At 32.1% G+C, this 18,845-nt stretch overlaps 1 protein-coding gene across 1 annotated transcript in view; it reads right to left on the bottom strand.

The window, feature by feature from the left end:
- Nucleotides 1-18,845, bottom strand: part of ABCD2 (ATP binding cassette subfamily D member 2) — an 80,206-nt gene that overhangs the window by 42,070 nt on the left and 19,291 nt on the right. The window contains exons 5-6 of the mRNA XM_033865646.2: nt 18,315-18,409; nt 14,698-14,843 (exon numbers count right to left, since the gene is read on the bottom strand). Of these exons, the coding sequence (XP_033721537.1) occupies nt 14,698-14,843; nt 18,315-18,409 (241 nt within the window). The remainder of the gene's footprint in view (nt 1-14,697; nt 14,844-18,314; nt 18,410-18,845) is intronic.

The following is an 18,845-nucleotide window of genomic DNA, read 5'->3' as shown; positions in this document are numbered from 1 at the left end:
GGGAAGGAGATCCAAAAAAGAGGGGATATGTGCATATGTATAGCTGATTCATTTTGCTGTACAGTAGAAACTAACACAACATTGTAAAGCAACTATACTCCAATAAAAATTAATTTAAAAAACTTTGTAACTTCGGGACTTCCCTGGTGGTGCAGTGGTTAAGAATCCGCCTGCCAATGAAGGGGACATGGGTTCCAGCCCTGGTCCGGAAAGATCCCACATGCCGCGGAGCAACTAAGCCCGTGTGCCACAACTACTGAGCCTGCGCTCTACAGCCCGCGTGACACAACTACTGAAGCCCGCGCACCTAGAGCTGGTGCTCCGCAACAAGAGAAGCCACCGCACTGAGAAGCCTGCGCACCGCAACGAAGAGTAGCCCCGCTTGCCCCAACTAGAGAAAGCCCACACACAGTAGTGAAGACCCAACGCAGCCAAAAATAAATAAATAACTAAGTAAATAAACAAATAAAATTTATTTTTAAAACTTTGTAACTTCTTTAAAAGATTCATTTAATATTATTTATGACTTCTGAAATCTGTCAATTCTCTTTGATGAACAGATATGAAAATTTATCTCATAAAAACTCTTAATTATAATTGAGTTTTGCTTTGCAATGCTTAATTTCTTATTGTGTTTATAAGCCTAATAATATGTTGAATATGCATTCTCAAAATCTAAAAAAGTAAAAACAGAACTAAAAAGAAGACACTCTTAGCTACTAAGTTTTAAAAAATTCAATCAGGATGAGATTTAAATTAAATGTCTACATGATTTGTTATTTGATTTACTGTTACTCAAAATGATTTAATAGAATATGAAAATTGCTATTTTGAAAATTTATGTGAACGGAATATTGGTGAAATTATACAAAAATATTTCGTAAAAGTATATATTCATTAAGGACCCAAAAAATATTGCTTTATTAAAGTTCCATTTTTTTCTCAATTGTTTTATGATCATGTGAAATGGTAAAAATAACACATTCTATATGTGTTTATTGAGGTACATAGCAACTAAGGATACTCTAATAATAGATTTTATTAATATAATTTATTTAAAAATACTACTATAAAGTTACAACTGAATTCTCTGGAAAGGCTACATCAAGGAAATTTGGGTTGATGTTGAATCTATTTGAAAGCACAAAAAAATGGAGGACCCTATATCCCATGTTTATACGATTAGTTTGCATGTGATCCTTTTTCCTGCTCATAGGCCTGGAATTTAACATTTTAAGTTAGCTCAAGTTTCTCTAGTGCTACCACAGTTATACATAATTGATAAGGACTCAAAGTACTCTTTACTAAACTTTCCTTTCTAGATATATAGACCTATTCAGATTATCTTCTAAATATTTCAGGTAGATCAATTACCACAACACTTGCTCTGGCCCATCAGAAAGTATAAACGTAGTCCAAACAAAAGAAATAGATTGCTTACAATTAGTAGATATCAAAAAGAAACATTATCTAGTTTCAATTTACTTTCTCTAAGTAAAATCCAGAATTACCTCTATTTGTTGTGGAAAAGATATTGGAATAAAGCTACAGGTATCATACTATAATTTAGATTATCATTATTTGAGCAATTATCAAAATTTCCTTTGTAATCTGAAATTACTTTGAATGCATCTATGTTTAAAAGTGTTAATTATAATAGCAAAATTAAAGTAAAATTATTAGAGATCAAATCCACTCCCAGGGATTATGGCTTTTTACAGTTATATTACAATGTCTCAGGGTACTTCTATAATTTGTATTATACTGCCTACTTTTCTATATTAAATATCTGACAATATATGATTCTTGGCAAAACGTATTGACATTTATTAGGGTTTATACTATTCTCTCTTTTTCTCTTTAATAGGGACAAAGTAGGAAGAAGACAGCACTGAGAAATGTTAGCTCTGTACTTGAAGTCTTTGGAATGATCACCCAAAATGCTAAATATTTCATAGTCATCTAGAATTTAATTGTGAACAATATTGATAAAAATTTTACAGCAATACTCATGTATTTAAGGCATGAGATGTGTTAAGTTTAAGAATAAGGTACAGCTAAGTACTGCTGTGTTACCATAGTAATAAGTTAGCAATTTGAAAGCCATAAAATCTAGCTATTAATAATTCATATAAATGTACATTCTGGAACTAATCATGTCATCAGAATTTTTTCATGAACAGCAACAACTAGATTTGAGTCCTCAATGCATAAGTCACTCATAATAGTCTTAAAATAAATATGTAGCAAAAAAGAAGAAATTCCCAACTGAAAAGATATACTTACCATTCCTGAAATTACATTTCTAAGATAAGATATTTCTAGGTACCAAAGGAGATATGTGCACAGCCTTTTAAGAGCAGGGACTGTGTTTATTTCCAAGTAGTAATAAAAATACTGTTAGTGTAATAATCAAAGTACTCCCAAACTAGGAAGAATGCAAACTTTTTAAAAGTCAACTTTGTTGCTTTTATCATTATATTAGATTACTGTATGAAATTCCTGATATTTGACCTTTTGACCTACAAAAATTGCAATTCCATTTGGTTTAACCTAATAATTGACTCATAAAATAATGAAAACTTTTATATGCAAAGGAAGATTTTTCCATTATCATTTTTATAAATTAGCCTATAAAAGAGTTAAATATAAAAAAAAAGTATCCTTAACATTTTTCCAAGTGATAAATAAAAATTAAAGCAAAAAAAAAAGCTACAGGAAATCATTTTTATATTTATAGATCTCTAAAAGAGATTTTTAAAAACTGAACTGTACCAATTATTACACAGGACGTACTAAAATGTATAGTTTATCATTCTGAGCCAAGTGTCCAAAGATATTTATGCAAAGTTTACTTGATTTGAATCTAATAGTCAGAAAGCAAAGGAATAGAAGTGAATTAGCTATAGCAATACTACTGAGCCTTATTCATGGCTAAAATAATTTCTTTTAAAAAAGATATGTTGGACTTCCCTAGTGGCGCAGTGGTTGAGAGTCTGCCTGCCGATGCAGGCGACGCGGGTTCATGCTCCGGTCCAGGAAGATGCCGCAGAGCGGCTGGGCCCGTGAGCCATGGCCGCTGAGCCTGTGCGTCCGGAGCCTGTGCTCCAAAACGGGAGAAGCCACAACAGTGAGAGGCCCGCGTACCACACACACACACACACACACACAAAACATATATGTTAAGTGACAAATATTTATTGCCATCACAAAGAAGATTCTGTGACATATCTAGTGCAAGCAAGGAAATAAATAGTTTGCTTCCTAATTAGTATAAGAAGTCAGACCAATTTGGCAGTAGAAACCAAATCAGTGGAGATGTTCATTCACTCCTTTATTAAATCATTCATCATTCATTGCACAGTTACAGTATGCCAATAGGTATACTACAGACTTAGTAGAATACCCCAAGTGCTGTACAGAGTGCTGTACAGAGACATGCCCTTTCTAGCTTATATTCTATAAAGATTTATTCAACAGTGACTCAAAAAGGGCAAAATCTGTTCCAGTGACAACTCCCTCTCCTCAAGTCCAGATTTGTCTAATTTGGGGGCAACAAGATCAGTGTATGTATAACCTTTTAGGTATGGGGCTCCATGAATATGCCTGGATTAAGCCATATTACATTTTTCCTTTACTACAGTGCCCTTTCAGACCAACATTCCACTCAGGCTAGTCTGCATCTTACTTAAGTTAATACACTCCTTGTCCTTCAGAGGCTCTCCCTATCTCGTTTTGGCACCTAGAGATTCATCAAAAAGAATCAAAAAGTCTGAAAGCTAGAGACTCAATAGAAAACAGTCATCAAGATATCTAAAGTAGCACGACCCCATATTCTTATGTACGTCCTTTTCCAGATCACACCCTCATTTTTTAATCTGAGATCTTAGGCAAAAAGAAGAAAAGTAAGGATCACACCAAAAATTCTTTACTATGAGGGCACCCTCTCTTCCATGGAGAAAGGAGGCAAATTTGGTCTTCTAACCTCCTTTCTGGTCTCATGTGCTTTCTGGTTCCTTAATAGTCATTATCTAGTTTTAAATGTGTGGATTAAACAATGCTGTTGTATAACATAGTTCTCTTATCCCTCCAAAGAGGAAATCCTGGATTTGGAAGGCATTCATAAAGAAACAATTCAAAAGAAAGTTCATATTTTAAAATATCTACAGAACTTATTTGACACAGGCACATCTTAGCATGCAGTACAGTTGTGGCAATGCTGCTGTTACTAGTGTTATTTAAGTATTCTGTCCATTCTGCTGAACTTCCTAACACAAAACACAGTCTTTGTTGCAAAAGATAATCTCTTCTTTTGACAACTTAAAGGGTAAATAATAATTTTTTATGCCATAATGCATCATGAAAATTAAGATTTGCTTATTTTACATTTCTGCAAGAAGTCTGATTTAAAACTATGGGTATATTTTTGAGAGATTATTTTATATTTTATAGAGAAATAGATTTTAGAAGAATAGGAAAGAACAGAGAACATATTCTAATTTGAAAGTGATTTTAACATAGTTTAATTTAAACGAATTTCACTTTTACACAAGAATATAGCTTCTTTCACATTAACATAAATGAATGACAGCCAAGTATCTGTGCTAAACTTTATGCTAAAATTGGCTTGGATTGCCCTATACCCCAAGAATTATAAGGACCTCTGCTTCCAAACAATAGCTTGATATTAGTACAGATTCAGCATACCAAGCAAACAACCTTAACTGGTGATACTCACTTTCAAGGGCAGGCAGGAGAGTAGTAATTTTTCAGAAACATGTATCCTGCTGCTAGCAATAAGCAAGACAAAGTGACTTTAGAGTCAGACACACCAAAGTTCAAATGCTGGCTCCAAAAGTTATCAGTGGAATGACTTCAACCTCTCCAAGTTTTCTCATCTATAAAATAGGGATACTAACACCAACTTTATGAGTTGTCATACAGAAAAATCAGAAACATGTAATATATGTAAGCAGTGACTAATATATAGTAATTGCTTGTGTTAGTAGTAATAGACCAGTGATGCTCAGCCCTTGCTCAAGATGCCCTAGGATCCACCAATTATCTCAAGAGGTCATAAGATTGTCAAAATAAAAATCAATATTAACTCACCTTATTTAAAAAATACATAACCTATATTATTAAAGGGATGTGTGGAAATGCCATCAAAGAAAACAATGGGTTACATGTTGGCACTTCTAAAAGATGAGATTTCATGTCATAAACTCTTCTAAGAGAAACAGTTGAAGAATATAGAAATTTTTGGAAGTGAATGCAAACTATAAAAGAATGATAGTTCGTTATTCCCCATACATTTGGGACAGTGTTAGAGAATCTTTTTATTTTATTAATTAAGACTGTCTGAGAAAATATTTTAAGGTCAAACAGTAGGGCTTTTTTATTTTCTACCTGAGGTAGATGTTTTTAATAAGATTATTTTATTAACCTGCAATAAGGGGCAGTGAATACAGAGGATTTGTATCCAAAGATTTGGTGAACTCTGACCCTGGCTTTAAACTGGTGTGCAACTCTAAGTACTAAAGTTTATAATCCCTTTGAACTCAAATTTAATCATTTAAAATAATCTATTTAGCATGACATGCAGAGAGTGATCAATAGGTACTGTTCATATGTTAAAAGATAGAAGTAATGTTATCTATATTTAATTCTCTGTACAATCTAATTAGTCATGCTATTATTCCTGTGTACAACCAAATTTAGGATTTTAATGTTGTATTTAATTTAAAACTCTGATTCATAACTACTTTATCTATTAAGCAGCATTTACATTTAGTCTAGAAGATTAAGTAACATGATACTTGAATATAATACCTTGTGAATGAAGTAGTTAGTAAATAAATACTGAGCTGATAATATGTTATTTATAATTTCAGAATATCTTCTGACCAAAAAAAAAAATGAGTGTTGTAGAAACAAGTTACTGTCATCTTTTGCTATGTTTTGCAAGAAGCACTAGTAGACTAAAATTTAACCTGTTAAGACTACGTCATTTATTCAAAAAGAGGAGACGAGCTTCTTAGGTGGATACTAGGGAAAGGGCAGACCCCCAAAGCACTAGAGAACTTTAAAAAGTAATTCAAAGAAATTCAGCTGAAAGAACATCTTAGGAATGATTAAGGACCTAGGGGATGGATGCTATTATCTTCAGTATGCACCAATGACATAATATTAATAATAAATAATTGCTTTCCTCAGCTTGGTGTATTAGAAGGAGGGTGAATAGAACAGCCCTGCTTAGAAGGAAGTATCCAAAAAACAAAACCAGAAGACTCATGCTTACTTGAATCTGTGGCATTTCTGCTCTACTTAGACATTTGAGAAACATCCAATTTATGACAATTGTTAAAATTCTAACTTTCAAAACCCAGGTCAAGTGACATGCTGTTCTACAATATTTTTTCTCATTTTGAATATTTCTATAGCATTTCTTGTCTTTCTTGAGGCATTTGTTCTGGGTTTTTATAGGACATAGTTGCATGTTTTTGTTTATAACCAAATTAGACACAAACACACATTGAGAGTGACTGTGTCTTTACTCACTATCCTCTAAAGCATTTTTTAGCAGGGCATTAATAAACATTGATTTAAAAAAAAAAGAGTAGAGCATTGACAAAGAATAAAGTACAGTAATTTTCCCAAGATATGAAATAAAATATCCCTACTATTCCACCCCCATTTTTTCTTTTCTTTTCTTTTTCTCTTTCTTTTAAAAAATGTTTAGTCAAATTTAATTCAATCCTTATAATCCTTTCACTTTCTTAACCTTTTACTTCTCATATTTCAAAGTCAAGTACGGGCAGAAATGTGTACAAATTATCTTTTCATGCAAATTTGTGGGAAGTCTGAATCTATTTTAGATCTGTTGGCATTAGTGTAAGTATTTGGGCATAAAGTTTACAGTAGTAAGAAGATCATGGTTAAAATTTCTGTCCCTAGATATTTCTACCAAGAAAGGATAGTGACAGCAGGAGCTTTGGGAACAGAATTACATGGTGGGTTGTTGCCAAACTGGAGACTGTTGCTGGGGAGAAATATGTGATGTATACAACTGATACCCTGGAGAGTTTTTTTAAAAAAATAGTACAAAGGAACCCAAGATTTTGCTGTGTTTTGTCAGTGAACACCTATTATCTTCTGTCTTGCTTCCTGCCCTCCCTTCCATCCTCCATCCCTTTCTTCTTTCCTTCCTTCTTCCCTCCTTCCCTTCATCTCCTTCACGCTCTGTTTCCCCAACCCCCACCAAATGTTTCAATTTCCCATTTTGGTAAGTGTTAGCATACAATAGTATTTTGTTAGCAAGTGAACTAAACAAATTAAAGATTGGGCTTCAGGGATTCCCTGGTGGTCCAGTGGTTAAGAATCCATCTTGCAATGTGGGGGACGCCAGTTTGATCCCTGGTCGGGGAATTAAGATCCCACAAGCCGCGGGACAACTAAGCCCGCAAGCTGCAACTACTGAGCTCATGAGCTCTGTAGCCCGCACACAGCAACAAAGAGCCTGCGCGCCACAACTAAGACCAGACACAGCCCAAAAAAGAAAAAAAAAGAAAAAAAGATTGGGCTTCAGAGTCTTTAATGGCTGAAGACAGAGATGTACTAGGGAATTACTAAATGACTATTGAGCCATAAATTTGTGGATTAGTGAAAGCTAGAGCAGATCATAAATCAACCTTTAAGTGGTTAAGACAAAGTGCACCAAGAACTGACAAAAGAAATTCAGGATCTGTATTCAAGTGTAAGAATTTTCCTGAGGGTCAGATGGCTAATACAGTAGGGAACAATAAGTTTCAACTATCAGTTTAAAGAGTATAGTCACATTGCTCAGGAAATTCAGTTTCAAACAGCCTAAGATTGCCAAAATAGTTTAAGAACTATCTGAGCAAAACTAAGAATTTTACCATCTACCATCCCAAATAACTTTTTATTTGTATTCTTGAACAAAGGCCAGGATTTTTTTTTATCTGGTTCTCATTATTAACATTGCTGAAGTATCAGAAGATATTAACTGGGAAAATATTGAGGTGATTTCACAATTTCTCAGGAATTCAGGTTTCCCAACTTGAAACTGAGCCATAGCAACTCTTCAAATTCTCTGCAAATTTCATTAAAAAAATAAGCAGTCTCAATATACTTAATCAGAACATTTTTTCTCCCAGTTTACTTTTTCTTCTGTACACTACATGACATTATTAGAAATCCACTTTAACAAAACCCACTCCTTTTTCCCCATAAAAATAACAATTAATTTACATTTGATCATTGCATAAAGAGACTGATCCTCTACCAAGAAGTCTTTCAATCATGAAAAGTGAAAACGGGGATTATTATAAAGGTCTGTTTGTGACTTATGAAGTTTATTCTGTAGGTACATAAGACTCAATTCTATATTTAATTTACAGGTTTTTTTTCTGCCAAACTAGTACTTAACCTATATTCTATTGCTATAAATTAATGCAATAAGATACTAGATAATATTCATTAATAAGAATATCCTAAAAAGAAAAGTTTAAAATTACCTACTGACAAATATTTTGAAATAGGTTGTAGCAGCTTTCTTTCTTTTTTTTTTAAAACTTTTTATTTTATATTGGAGTATAGCCAATCAACAATGTTGTGATAGTTTCAGGTGCACAGCAAAGCGACTCAGCCATACCTATACATGTATCCATTCTCCCCCAAACTCCCCTCCCGTCTATGTAGCAGCTTTCTTTTAAATCATAAAGACACATAAGATTATTTTCAAACTTTTTTGAAAAAATCAATAGCTTTTAGAATACTAGATGTAAATACTATATTTAGGCTCTCCTAGTTTACATATACATTTAAATAAATTTTATGCTCTTTTGCAAGATATTGGTCCTATAGGATTTTAAACAAATACAAGTTTTCATGTTTCTAGAAGCTTTATAATCAAGATAAAATGACTTTTAACATTATTAAAAAAATTAAGCCTTAAAAATAGACTTTCATTCTCATTTTTCTTAACTAAGTTGTAGTTGACCTTTTGCCTAGGCAACAGTAAATTTCATAATTAAGAAAAAGTTTCCTAGTGATTTATGTTTGTTGCAAAATAACATAGGTCTCCTGAGGGCAAAGACTAGAATTTTTGCACTTTTTTTCTTTTTTTTCCACTTTTAAAAACTGTGGTGAAATACATGTAAAATAAAATTTACCATATTAACCATTTTTAAGTGTACAGCTCAGTGATATTTTTTCCAGGTTTACTGAGATAAAATTGACATATAACATGGTGTAAGTTCAAGTTATAAACATGTTGATTTGATATACTTACATACAGCAAAATAATTATCACCGTATTGTTACCTGACACTTCTATTACTCACATAATTACCACTTTTTTTGTGTGGTGAGAACATTGGTCTACTCTCTTAACAACTACCAGTATATAATGTGTTATTAACTCTGATCACAATGGTGTGTATTAAATTCCCTGAGTTTATTCAACTTCTTACTGTAAGTTTGTACTCTGGACCAACATCTCCCCATTCCCCCCACTCTCCAGCTCCTGGTAACCACCATTCTACTCTGTTTCTACAAGTTCAGCTTTTTTAGATTCCACATATAGGTGATATCAATACAGTATTTATCTTTCTCTGTCAGACTTATTTCACTTATGTTGTCACAAATGTCAGGATTTCCTTTTTCATGGCTTAAGAATATTCCATTGTATATACATACATACCATATCTCTTTCTATTCATCTGTTGACAGACATTTAGGTTGTTTTCATATTTTGGCTATTGTGAATCATGCCTCAATGAACATGGGAGTTTAGATCGTACAGTAGTTCTATTTTTAATTTTTTGAGGAAACTCCATACTGCTTTACATAGTGGCTCCATCAACTTACATTCTCACTAGGAGTTCATAGGCGTTCCCTTTTCTCTACATCCTTGCCAATACCGGTTATTTCTTATCTTTTGAGATTAGCCACTCAGACAGGTGATACTTCATTGTGGTCTGACTTGCATTTCCCTGATGATTAGTGACGTTGAGCACCTCTTCATGTACCTGTTGGACAATCTGTATATCTTCTTTGGAAAAATGTCTATTAAGATCCTCTGCCCATTTTTAAACTGTACTGTTTTTTATTTCCTATTGAGTTGTATGAGTTCCTTATATATTGTGGATATTGACCTCTTATCAGATATAAGACTTGCAAATATTTCCTCCCATTCCATTAGTTGGCTTTTCATTTTGTTGATGGTTTCCTTCACTGTGTAGAAGATTTTTAGTTTGATGTAGTTCCACCTGCTGATTTTTGCTTTTATTGTTTGTGCTTTTGGTGTCATATCCAAAAAATCATTGCTCAGACCAATGTCAAGGAGTTTTTCCTATGTCTTAAGAGTTTTATGGTTTCTGGTCTTACATTTAAGTCTTTAATCCATTTCAAGTTCAGTTTTGTGAGTGGTGTAAGACAGAGGAAGTCCAATTTCATTTTTCTGCATGTGGTTATCCAATTTTGCCAATACCATTTATTGAAGAGATTATCCTTGAGTAGTCTTGACTCTCTTGGCAAATATTAATTGACCATATGCAGGCATTTATTTGTGGGCCCTCTATTCTCTTCCATTGGTTTATGTCTATTTTTATACTAGTACCATACTGTTTTGATGACTATAGCTTTGTAACAGAGTTTGAAAACAAGAAGTGTGATGCCTCCAACCATGTTCTTCTTTTTCATGATTGCTTTGACTATTCAGGGTCTTTTGTACTTCCACAAAAATTTTAGGATGGTTTTTCCTATTTCTGTGGAAAATGCCATTGAATTTTGATAAGAATTGCATTGAATCTATAGATGGCTTAGTGCAGTATGGACATTTTAATAATATTAATTATTTCAATCCATGAATATGGGATATCTTTCCAATTGTTTGTGTCTTCTTTAGTTTCTTTCCTCAAAGTCTTTCTTTCCTCAAAGTCTTATAGTTTTCAGTGTATAGGTCTTTCACTTCCTTGGTTAAATTTATTCCTAAATACTTTATTGTTTTTGATGCTATGGTAAATGGAATAGTTTTTCTTTATTTCTTTTCAGATAGTTTGTAGTTAGTGTATAGAAACACAATTGATTTCTGTATGTTGATTTTGTATCCTTCAACTTGACTGAATTCATTGATTTTTTTCTAAATGTTTTTGGTTAAGTCTTTAGGATTTTCTACATGAAAGATCATATTACCTGCAAAGACAATTCTACTTCTTCCCTTCTGGTTTGAATATCTCTATTTCTTTGTCTTGTCTGATTGCTCTATCTAAGATTTCCAGTACTTTGTTGAATGAGAATGTTCAGAGTGGGCACCCTTGTCTTGTTCCTGATCTTAGAGGGAGAGCTTTCATTCTTTCACCATTGAATGCGATATTAACTCTGAGTTTGTCAAATGTGGCCATTATTATGTTGAAGTATGTTCCTTCTAGATCCAGTTTGTTGAGAGTTAATATTATGAAAGGATATTGCATTTTGTCAAATGCTTTTTCAGCATCTATTGAGATGATCATATGATATTTGTTTTTCATTCTATTAATGTGGTGTATCATATTTATTGATTTGCAATGTTAAACCATCTTTGCATCCCAGGGATAGGCTAAAGGCTCATCAATATTATCTTTACAAATAATCAGTTCTTAGTTTTATCAATCTTTTCTATTGGTCTTCTGGTTTCTATTTCATTTATTTCTGCTCTTCTCTTTATTATTTCCTTCCTTCTGCAAACTTTGGACTTTATTTGTTCTTCTTTTTCTAGTTCCTTTGAGATGTAAAGTTAGTTACTTGAGATCTCTTTTTTTCTTAACTTATTGCTATAAATATCCCTTTTAGAACTGCTGTTGCCGCATCAGATAGGTTTTCATATACTGTATTTCCATTTTCATTTCTTTCAAGATATTTTAATTTCTTTTTTGATTTCTTCTTTGATCCACTGGTTGCTCAAGAGTGTGTTGTTTAATTTCCACTATTTGTAAAATTTTCAGCTTTCCTCCTGTTATTGATTGCAAGTTTCATGTTGTTACAATGGGAAAAATACTTGGTATGATTTCAATCTTCTTAAATTTGCTAAGACTTATTTTGTGTCCTATCATATAATATTCTTAGAGAATGTTCCGGGCATGATTGAGAAGAAGTGTATTCTGCTGCCATAGGATGGAATGTCTGTATATGTCTACTAAATCCATTTGGTCTAAATATTGGTTCAAGTCCAATATTTCCCTGTTGATTTTCTGTCTGGATGATCTACCCACTGTTGAAAGTGGGGCAGTGAAGTCCCTGACTATTAATTTATTGCTGTCTATCTCCCTTCAGATCTGCTAGTATTTGCTTAATATATTAAGGTGCTCTGATGTTGAGTGTACATATATTACAACTGTTATGTCTTCTTGATGAATTGACCCCATTTTTATTATATAATGACCTTCTTTGTCTCTTTTTAGCAATTTTGGCTTAAAATCTAATTTTTCTGATATAAGTATAATTATCCCTGCTCTCTTTTGGTTTCCATTTAGATGGAATAACTTTTTCCATCCTTTCACTTTCAGTCTATGTGTGTCTTTAAAGCTGAAATGAGTGTCTTATAATGTCTTATAATGCAAATAAGTTGGGTCTTTTTTTTCATCCATCCAGCCATTCTATGTCTTTTGATTGGAGAAGTCAATATATTTACATTTAGACTAGTTATTGACAGGTAAGGATTTACTAATGTCATCTTATTGTTTTCTGGTTGTTTTGTCTCTTGTTCCTTTCTTCCTCTCATGTAGCCTTCCTTTGTGAATTGGTGATTTTCTGTAGTGGTATGCTCTGATTTCCTTCTCTTTATCTATTGTGAATCTACTGTAGGTTTTTGCTTTCTGGTTCCTATGAGGCATATATAAAACTTCTTGCAAGTTTTACTCTCCCCCTTTTATGTTTTTAATGTCATAATTTTCCTCTTTTTATATTGTGTATTCATTAATAAATTGTACTAGTTATAGTTATTTTAATACTCTTGTCCTTTAACCTTTATACTAAGAGTTAGATGGTTAACACACCACCATAATACAGTATTAGAGTATTATGAATTTGACTATATATTTACATTTACCAGGGTTGTATATTTTCATATGTTTTCCTGTTACTAATTAGCAGCCTTTCATTTCAATTTGAAGAATTCCTTTCAGCATTTCTTGTAAGGCATGTCTAATGAACATGAATTCCCTCAGCTTTTATTTGTCTGGGAAAATATTTCTCCTTCATCTCTGAAGGCTAGCTTTGCTGATAATGCACTTTCTTAAGTCTGAGAAATGTCTTTTATTGCTCAGGGTATAGCTATATTTAAGAACTGTATCTATATTATAAATGAAATCTAAAATAGTGAAAAATATAAAATTTATGTATACAATTTTATCTGCATTAAAAGAGTAGATTCTATGATGTAACAGAATATTTTCCTCATGATTCTATGCTTTAAAACCTAAATAAGAAATTAAAATCGGTCTACTTAATGCATTAATGTCTGAAACTTAAACTTTGGCAGTATTATTTAGTTTTCAGATCCAGAACATTTCCCAAAAGTATTCTAAAGCACAGACAGAAAGAGACAGTGATTCTGCTGTCTGTTATCTATTTTGTGTTAAATATAAGTATTCATAGCACTGCTCACATCCAATATTTTTTTACTGCCAATACAGTTCTTCATCCTTCTACACTTCAGATAGTTTCCTACTACTCTGATAGGTCTTACTTTAAAGAAAAAACCCCACAAAGCCTCATCTGCATAATTACAACATATGATCTAAAAATTAGTCCATTGGGCAGGACTGTACAAACACTTTCTAACAAAGGAAGAAGAGGAAGAGAGATGTGATGGCATCATACTTGATGTAACTTTTATATTTGCTCTTGTAATATAATTTCAGCATAGGTGCTCTACTACGTTCCACAGAATAGTCCTCTAACACAGTAGGAGTACTGTTGTGATGTCGACCTAACCCAGGGTGATGACAGATGGAAAAATTACTGGGTCAGATGAATTTAATTTTAATTTTATTTAAATTTAATTTTCTCTCACCCACAATGAATATTCCAAATTTTCAAGTATAACTTTCTGTTTAGACATCTGTAAATTGTTATGAAGGCAGATAGTTTAAAACTTCAGAAGAAAAATGTTCCTTTTAAATATTTCTATGCTTACTTTTACCCTCATTATTAGAGTAAAATATTTTTAATTAAGGTAGTTTCAAATCATTAATTAATTATATAACAGAATTGTGATAAAGATTATTTCACAGAGGCTCTTAAAACATAATTGAACAATTTTAGAACATATGAACATATGCAGCCTGATGGAAAGACTACTATACTATCCAAGAACTATTAATTTTTTTGTGAGAAGAGATAATCTGACATCTAAGGCAATATACTTACTCTTTGGACTAGCCTGCTACTCCTTTAGACTAACATCTATAGTCTTTGAATGTTCATTACAATGATGTGAAAATGAAAAGAATTGTTATTATCCTGGAAACTATTATAATCAAAGCAGTAATAAAACTTTTAGGATAATTTTTATTTCCTTAATTGCATCTCTCAATAAAAACATGCTTAAAGATTACCTACAGAAGAGCTTAAGGAATCAAGATAATTCAAAAGCAAAAGGAAATTGTTCATTGTGTTATAAGAAACTTTACCTACCTTTGTGGAATATAGAACATATGTTGTGGAGGTGGTTTATATAGGATTCCTTCATACACAGGCCAGAGCCCACTTAAAATTCTGAAGAGAGAACTTTTCCCACAACCATTGGGACCAGTTATCAAAAGATGCATTCCTTCTTCTACCTAACATAAGAAATAAAATTAGAAATTACAATATGTAAAAATGGTTTCATTTGGCAGCATTTAAAAGGGATTTGTTTTTAAACTTTCAAACACATGATAACCTAGGATGGGCAAGGAATCGAAGAAAAATATATCGGGATTGAGACCATCAAATCTGGCTTTTGACTATGCTCTGACGCTAAAAGCATCACAAAATAATCCAATTCCAAAGAAATGGATCTTCTTCAAATGAGCACTGACTTCCCAAAATTTTCATTGAGGTCTTGCCATCACATACTACACAAATACATAGGAACATAACCACGTGGAAATAAGAAATTGGAAAAATTTAATTTAAATTAAAATAGATTGATTTTATTTATATTAATATTTGATTAAATTTACTTCAATTAAGATACAACTTTGTTGTATTTGTAAGTTGGAGTTCTACAAGTCAGCTGGGTTGTTTAATTCAGTAGTCTGAAATGTTACAGAAATTACAAAAGCCCATAATGAGAGACATAAAATGATTCTAATTTTGGTTTATTCACAGATGGAGAAAATACATTTATGAAATTAAGACAGAGACAAGCAAGAAGACTGTAATTTAGTCTTATGTCTAGGGATGAATTAAGCTATTTATTGATTGTTGATTGGATGATTCTCTTAGAATCTTTCAGCTTATTTATCATTTAAACAGTTAAATTTCATGACTTCTTATTCCACCCAATAGGATCAGGAAGTTGTCAATGTGCTATCTTAAAGGTATTGTAAGGGTCAAGAAAAAGGAACATTATTTAAAACTCTGATTTACTTCTAAGAACAAATGATATTTTATAATCAGTGACTAAATAATGAATATAGTATGAAAGTACAAGAGGCAGAAATTTACAGTATGCCTGTATATATAGCTTTGTACAGTATTAGATACATATATCTAAGGTCCATGATGTAGAATACATTATGTTGAAAACTCAAAGGTGAAAGAGCATTATATTACTTGTATTATGTCAGTATAAGGAACCATATCCATGTATATCCATTACTCATTTGCTGTGTATAACATAAGCTAAAATATTTTTGCTGAAAGAAGGTGGTAGGGAGAGGAAGCAGGGGAGGGAGGAAGGGAAGGAAAAAAAGCTTGATATGAAGGTTAGATAAAAGAACTAAGAATGTATGTAATAAATATATGTAAAGCAAAAATGGTTCAGATTTATATTCTAAGTAATTAGTCATTTCCTCGGCAAACATTGATTGAATATCTAAATGTGCTTGACATTCTTCTAGGCACAGAAGTTACAGTGCTGCTCAAGACAAAGTCCCTGTTCTTATGGAGCTTACATTTCAATGGCAAAGATGGCAATAAACACATGAACAAAAAATTAACTAGTCGTAAATGCTATTATGATAGCAAAAATGGAAGATGTGTTAGGGAAAGATGGTGGCATTGTGAGGTTGGCAGGGGAAGGGGGCTTCTTTTGATTAGGTGGTCGGGAAAGTCCTCTTTGAGGAGATACCATTTTGCCTTAGCCTGGTGACAAGAAGCAACAAGTAAGATGTGGTGGAAGAGCATTCCAGGCAATAAAGATAGCTACCACAAGGACATAAGACAGGTGCAAGCTTGAGTCTCTAAAATCTGACGACAGATATTTTTTCTCCCTAATTGTAGGCAAACTGAAATGCCATTTTAATAGAATAAAGTTAAAAAAAATCCTGGGAAGAACCCAGAAAGGGTTTTGTGATTTGCTCTGCTCTTTCAGTAGAGAGAGGATTAAGAAAGTTTAATTTTATAGAAGCATAAACACTTTTCAAATGATTTTTTAAAGGTATGTGCCATGGAAAAGGTATATAAACAAAATATTTAATAGGGTCATTCTCTACTAGGAATTCTCAGAAATTTAACACATTTTGAGTCATAATAGAAGACTTTTCTACATTCATATTATTTTTTAGCATAAGTTCTCTGATGTTTAGTAAACAGTGTGAGGCAAAAGAATTCCCACATTTACTGAAATTTTCTTCTCCAAATGGTTTTTTAATTCCAAAAGGCTAACATAAGAATGAGAATGTTTTCCTCTAGAAACCTGTTTATTTATCAATCCATGCAGAGGAAACAAAATTTTGTATTATACTTTGGGGACCTGAGACTTTAAATAAAACTCCCTGTCTGACTCAGAAATAAATAATTATCATAAAAGTATACTATATTAACATATACCTTTGTAGAACCTCAAAATTTATGACACTTTCACTAGATTAAGTATTTTAAAATTCATTTTATATAAAAATATACTGAGCTCTGAATTTTTTCACAGAAAGAGTGTTATGTGTCCACAATAATGTATTTAGTTAGTAGGTGGCAGAATTCAAGACTCTTCCTCTATTTAATAAATGGAGCAACAAGAATTGATATTATGAAACCTAACCTGATGAAAAACCTCTATACAAAATCATACATTAAAAATTGCTAAAGTATTAGCAAATAGTTAAATATCCCATGTAGGCCTCTTCAAAGGCTTTATTTTAAATCTACTTAAGATTATGCTGCATCATTAGCACCTTATTGCTACTCTACAGGTCCATTAATGGAAAAATAGAGCCCAACCAAATTGTAGTTAAAATACAATTTCTCTTACGTTTATTAACACAGAATTTCTCCCTTTTCAGTACTTCTCATCCTCTTCCAGCAGGCTTATGCATTTTCAAATATATCTTTAATAATTAAACCTAGGCTAAGGTCCATATTAAAATCATTAAATGCACATATAGGGTCATGTTTCTAATTCTGTTATCAAGTCCAATCATGTCATTGTTTGAACTAAGCACAGATAACTCCATTATACTTATCAGCAAATTATTTTGTACTTGAATTCCAAAATGTGTGTTTGAATTTTACAATACTTTAAATCAGGGTCTCAGATTTATTAGCTATTTTTGCACCTTAGTTTTTGTAATCAAGACAGAGTATTAAATAACAAATAACTATTATTCTCAACAGAATTAAAAGCTAAATTCCAATTCATGAATCTTCTGATCATTTTTTCCTAATAGAAGATGTGATTATTGAAAATATAAATTAAATTTAGAGAATATAAACTTGCTGATGACTTCTCTCATATTTTAGTAAATATATAACAATATAGGCTTGTATTTTTTGAGTAACTCCTATAAGGAAAAAAAATAAAATGTATTTCCAGATATTAATTTCTGAAGAAATTTCCTATTGTTCCCCAAAGTTACTTTGTACAGGTTCTCAGTGTACTCTAATTTTGATTTTCAACCAGGCCATAAAGCAGTAGAAATCAAATTTTTCTTTCTCTCTGCTTTCTGAGGAAGTAACTGCTTCTGTAATTGAGCCTCTATGCATACCTTTCTCGATTTCCCCTCCTTTCCATATGCTCCTCCAAGTATTTAATATAAAGTACATGAATTCTGAGTTGTTTTGTATTATTGTGTTCGCAACAATCAGAAGATTCTTGAATATCATCTTACTTTGAACTTTAGCTTGGAAGCCACCACTTCTCCCGTTGGTGTAATTATGGGAACATTTTCACAAATAATTCCATGATCCACATCAATAACTTTTCCTATAAGTTAAGGAAGAGTTTAAGTTTCAAAAGCTATCATGTGTTATTGCTAATTAAATAACTTAAAGTATAATGTAGCATAACAGATAAATTCACTATAAAGATAATTCACATTAATGAATCATAGAAATAAATGTAAATATAGATATCTATATCTAAAGAAAGTCTAATGTAAATTTGCACATTTTGACATATCTATTTGGAAAATCTTTCTCAGAAATATTATTTTACTGTAATATGATGTTAATATCATAATGAGAGCAAAGCTAAACTCTATCTGGTATAACCCAGACACACTGTTTATAACTACTTATTTCTCTCAATTAAACTTTCCTATAGAAAAAAAACAGTTGTAAAAAGGAAATTAAGACATAGAAAACTATAATTTTTAAAACTATAATAACCAAACCAAATGACAGAATGATGGAGAACAGTA

This window comes from Tursiops truncatus, chromosome 11, assembly GCF_011762595.2.
Source record: "Tursiops truncatus isolate mTurTru1 chromosome 11, mTurTru1.mat.Y, whole genome shotgun sequence".
Classification (NCBI taxonomy): domain Eukaryota; kingdom Metazoa; phylum Chordata; class Mammalia; order Artiodactyla; family Delphinidae; genus Tursiops; species Tursiops truncatus.
Note: the sequence above shows the minus strand (reverse complement) of the source record. Positions and strands in the feature narration are given on the sequence as shown.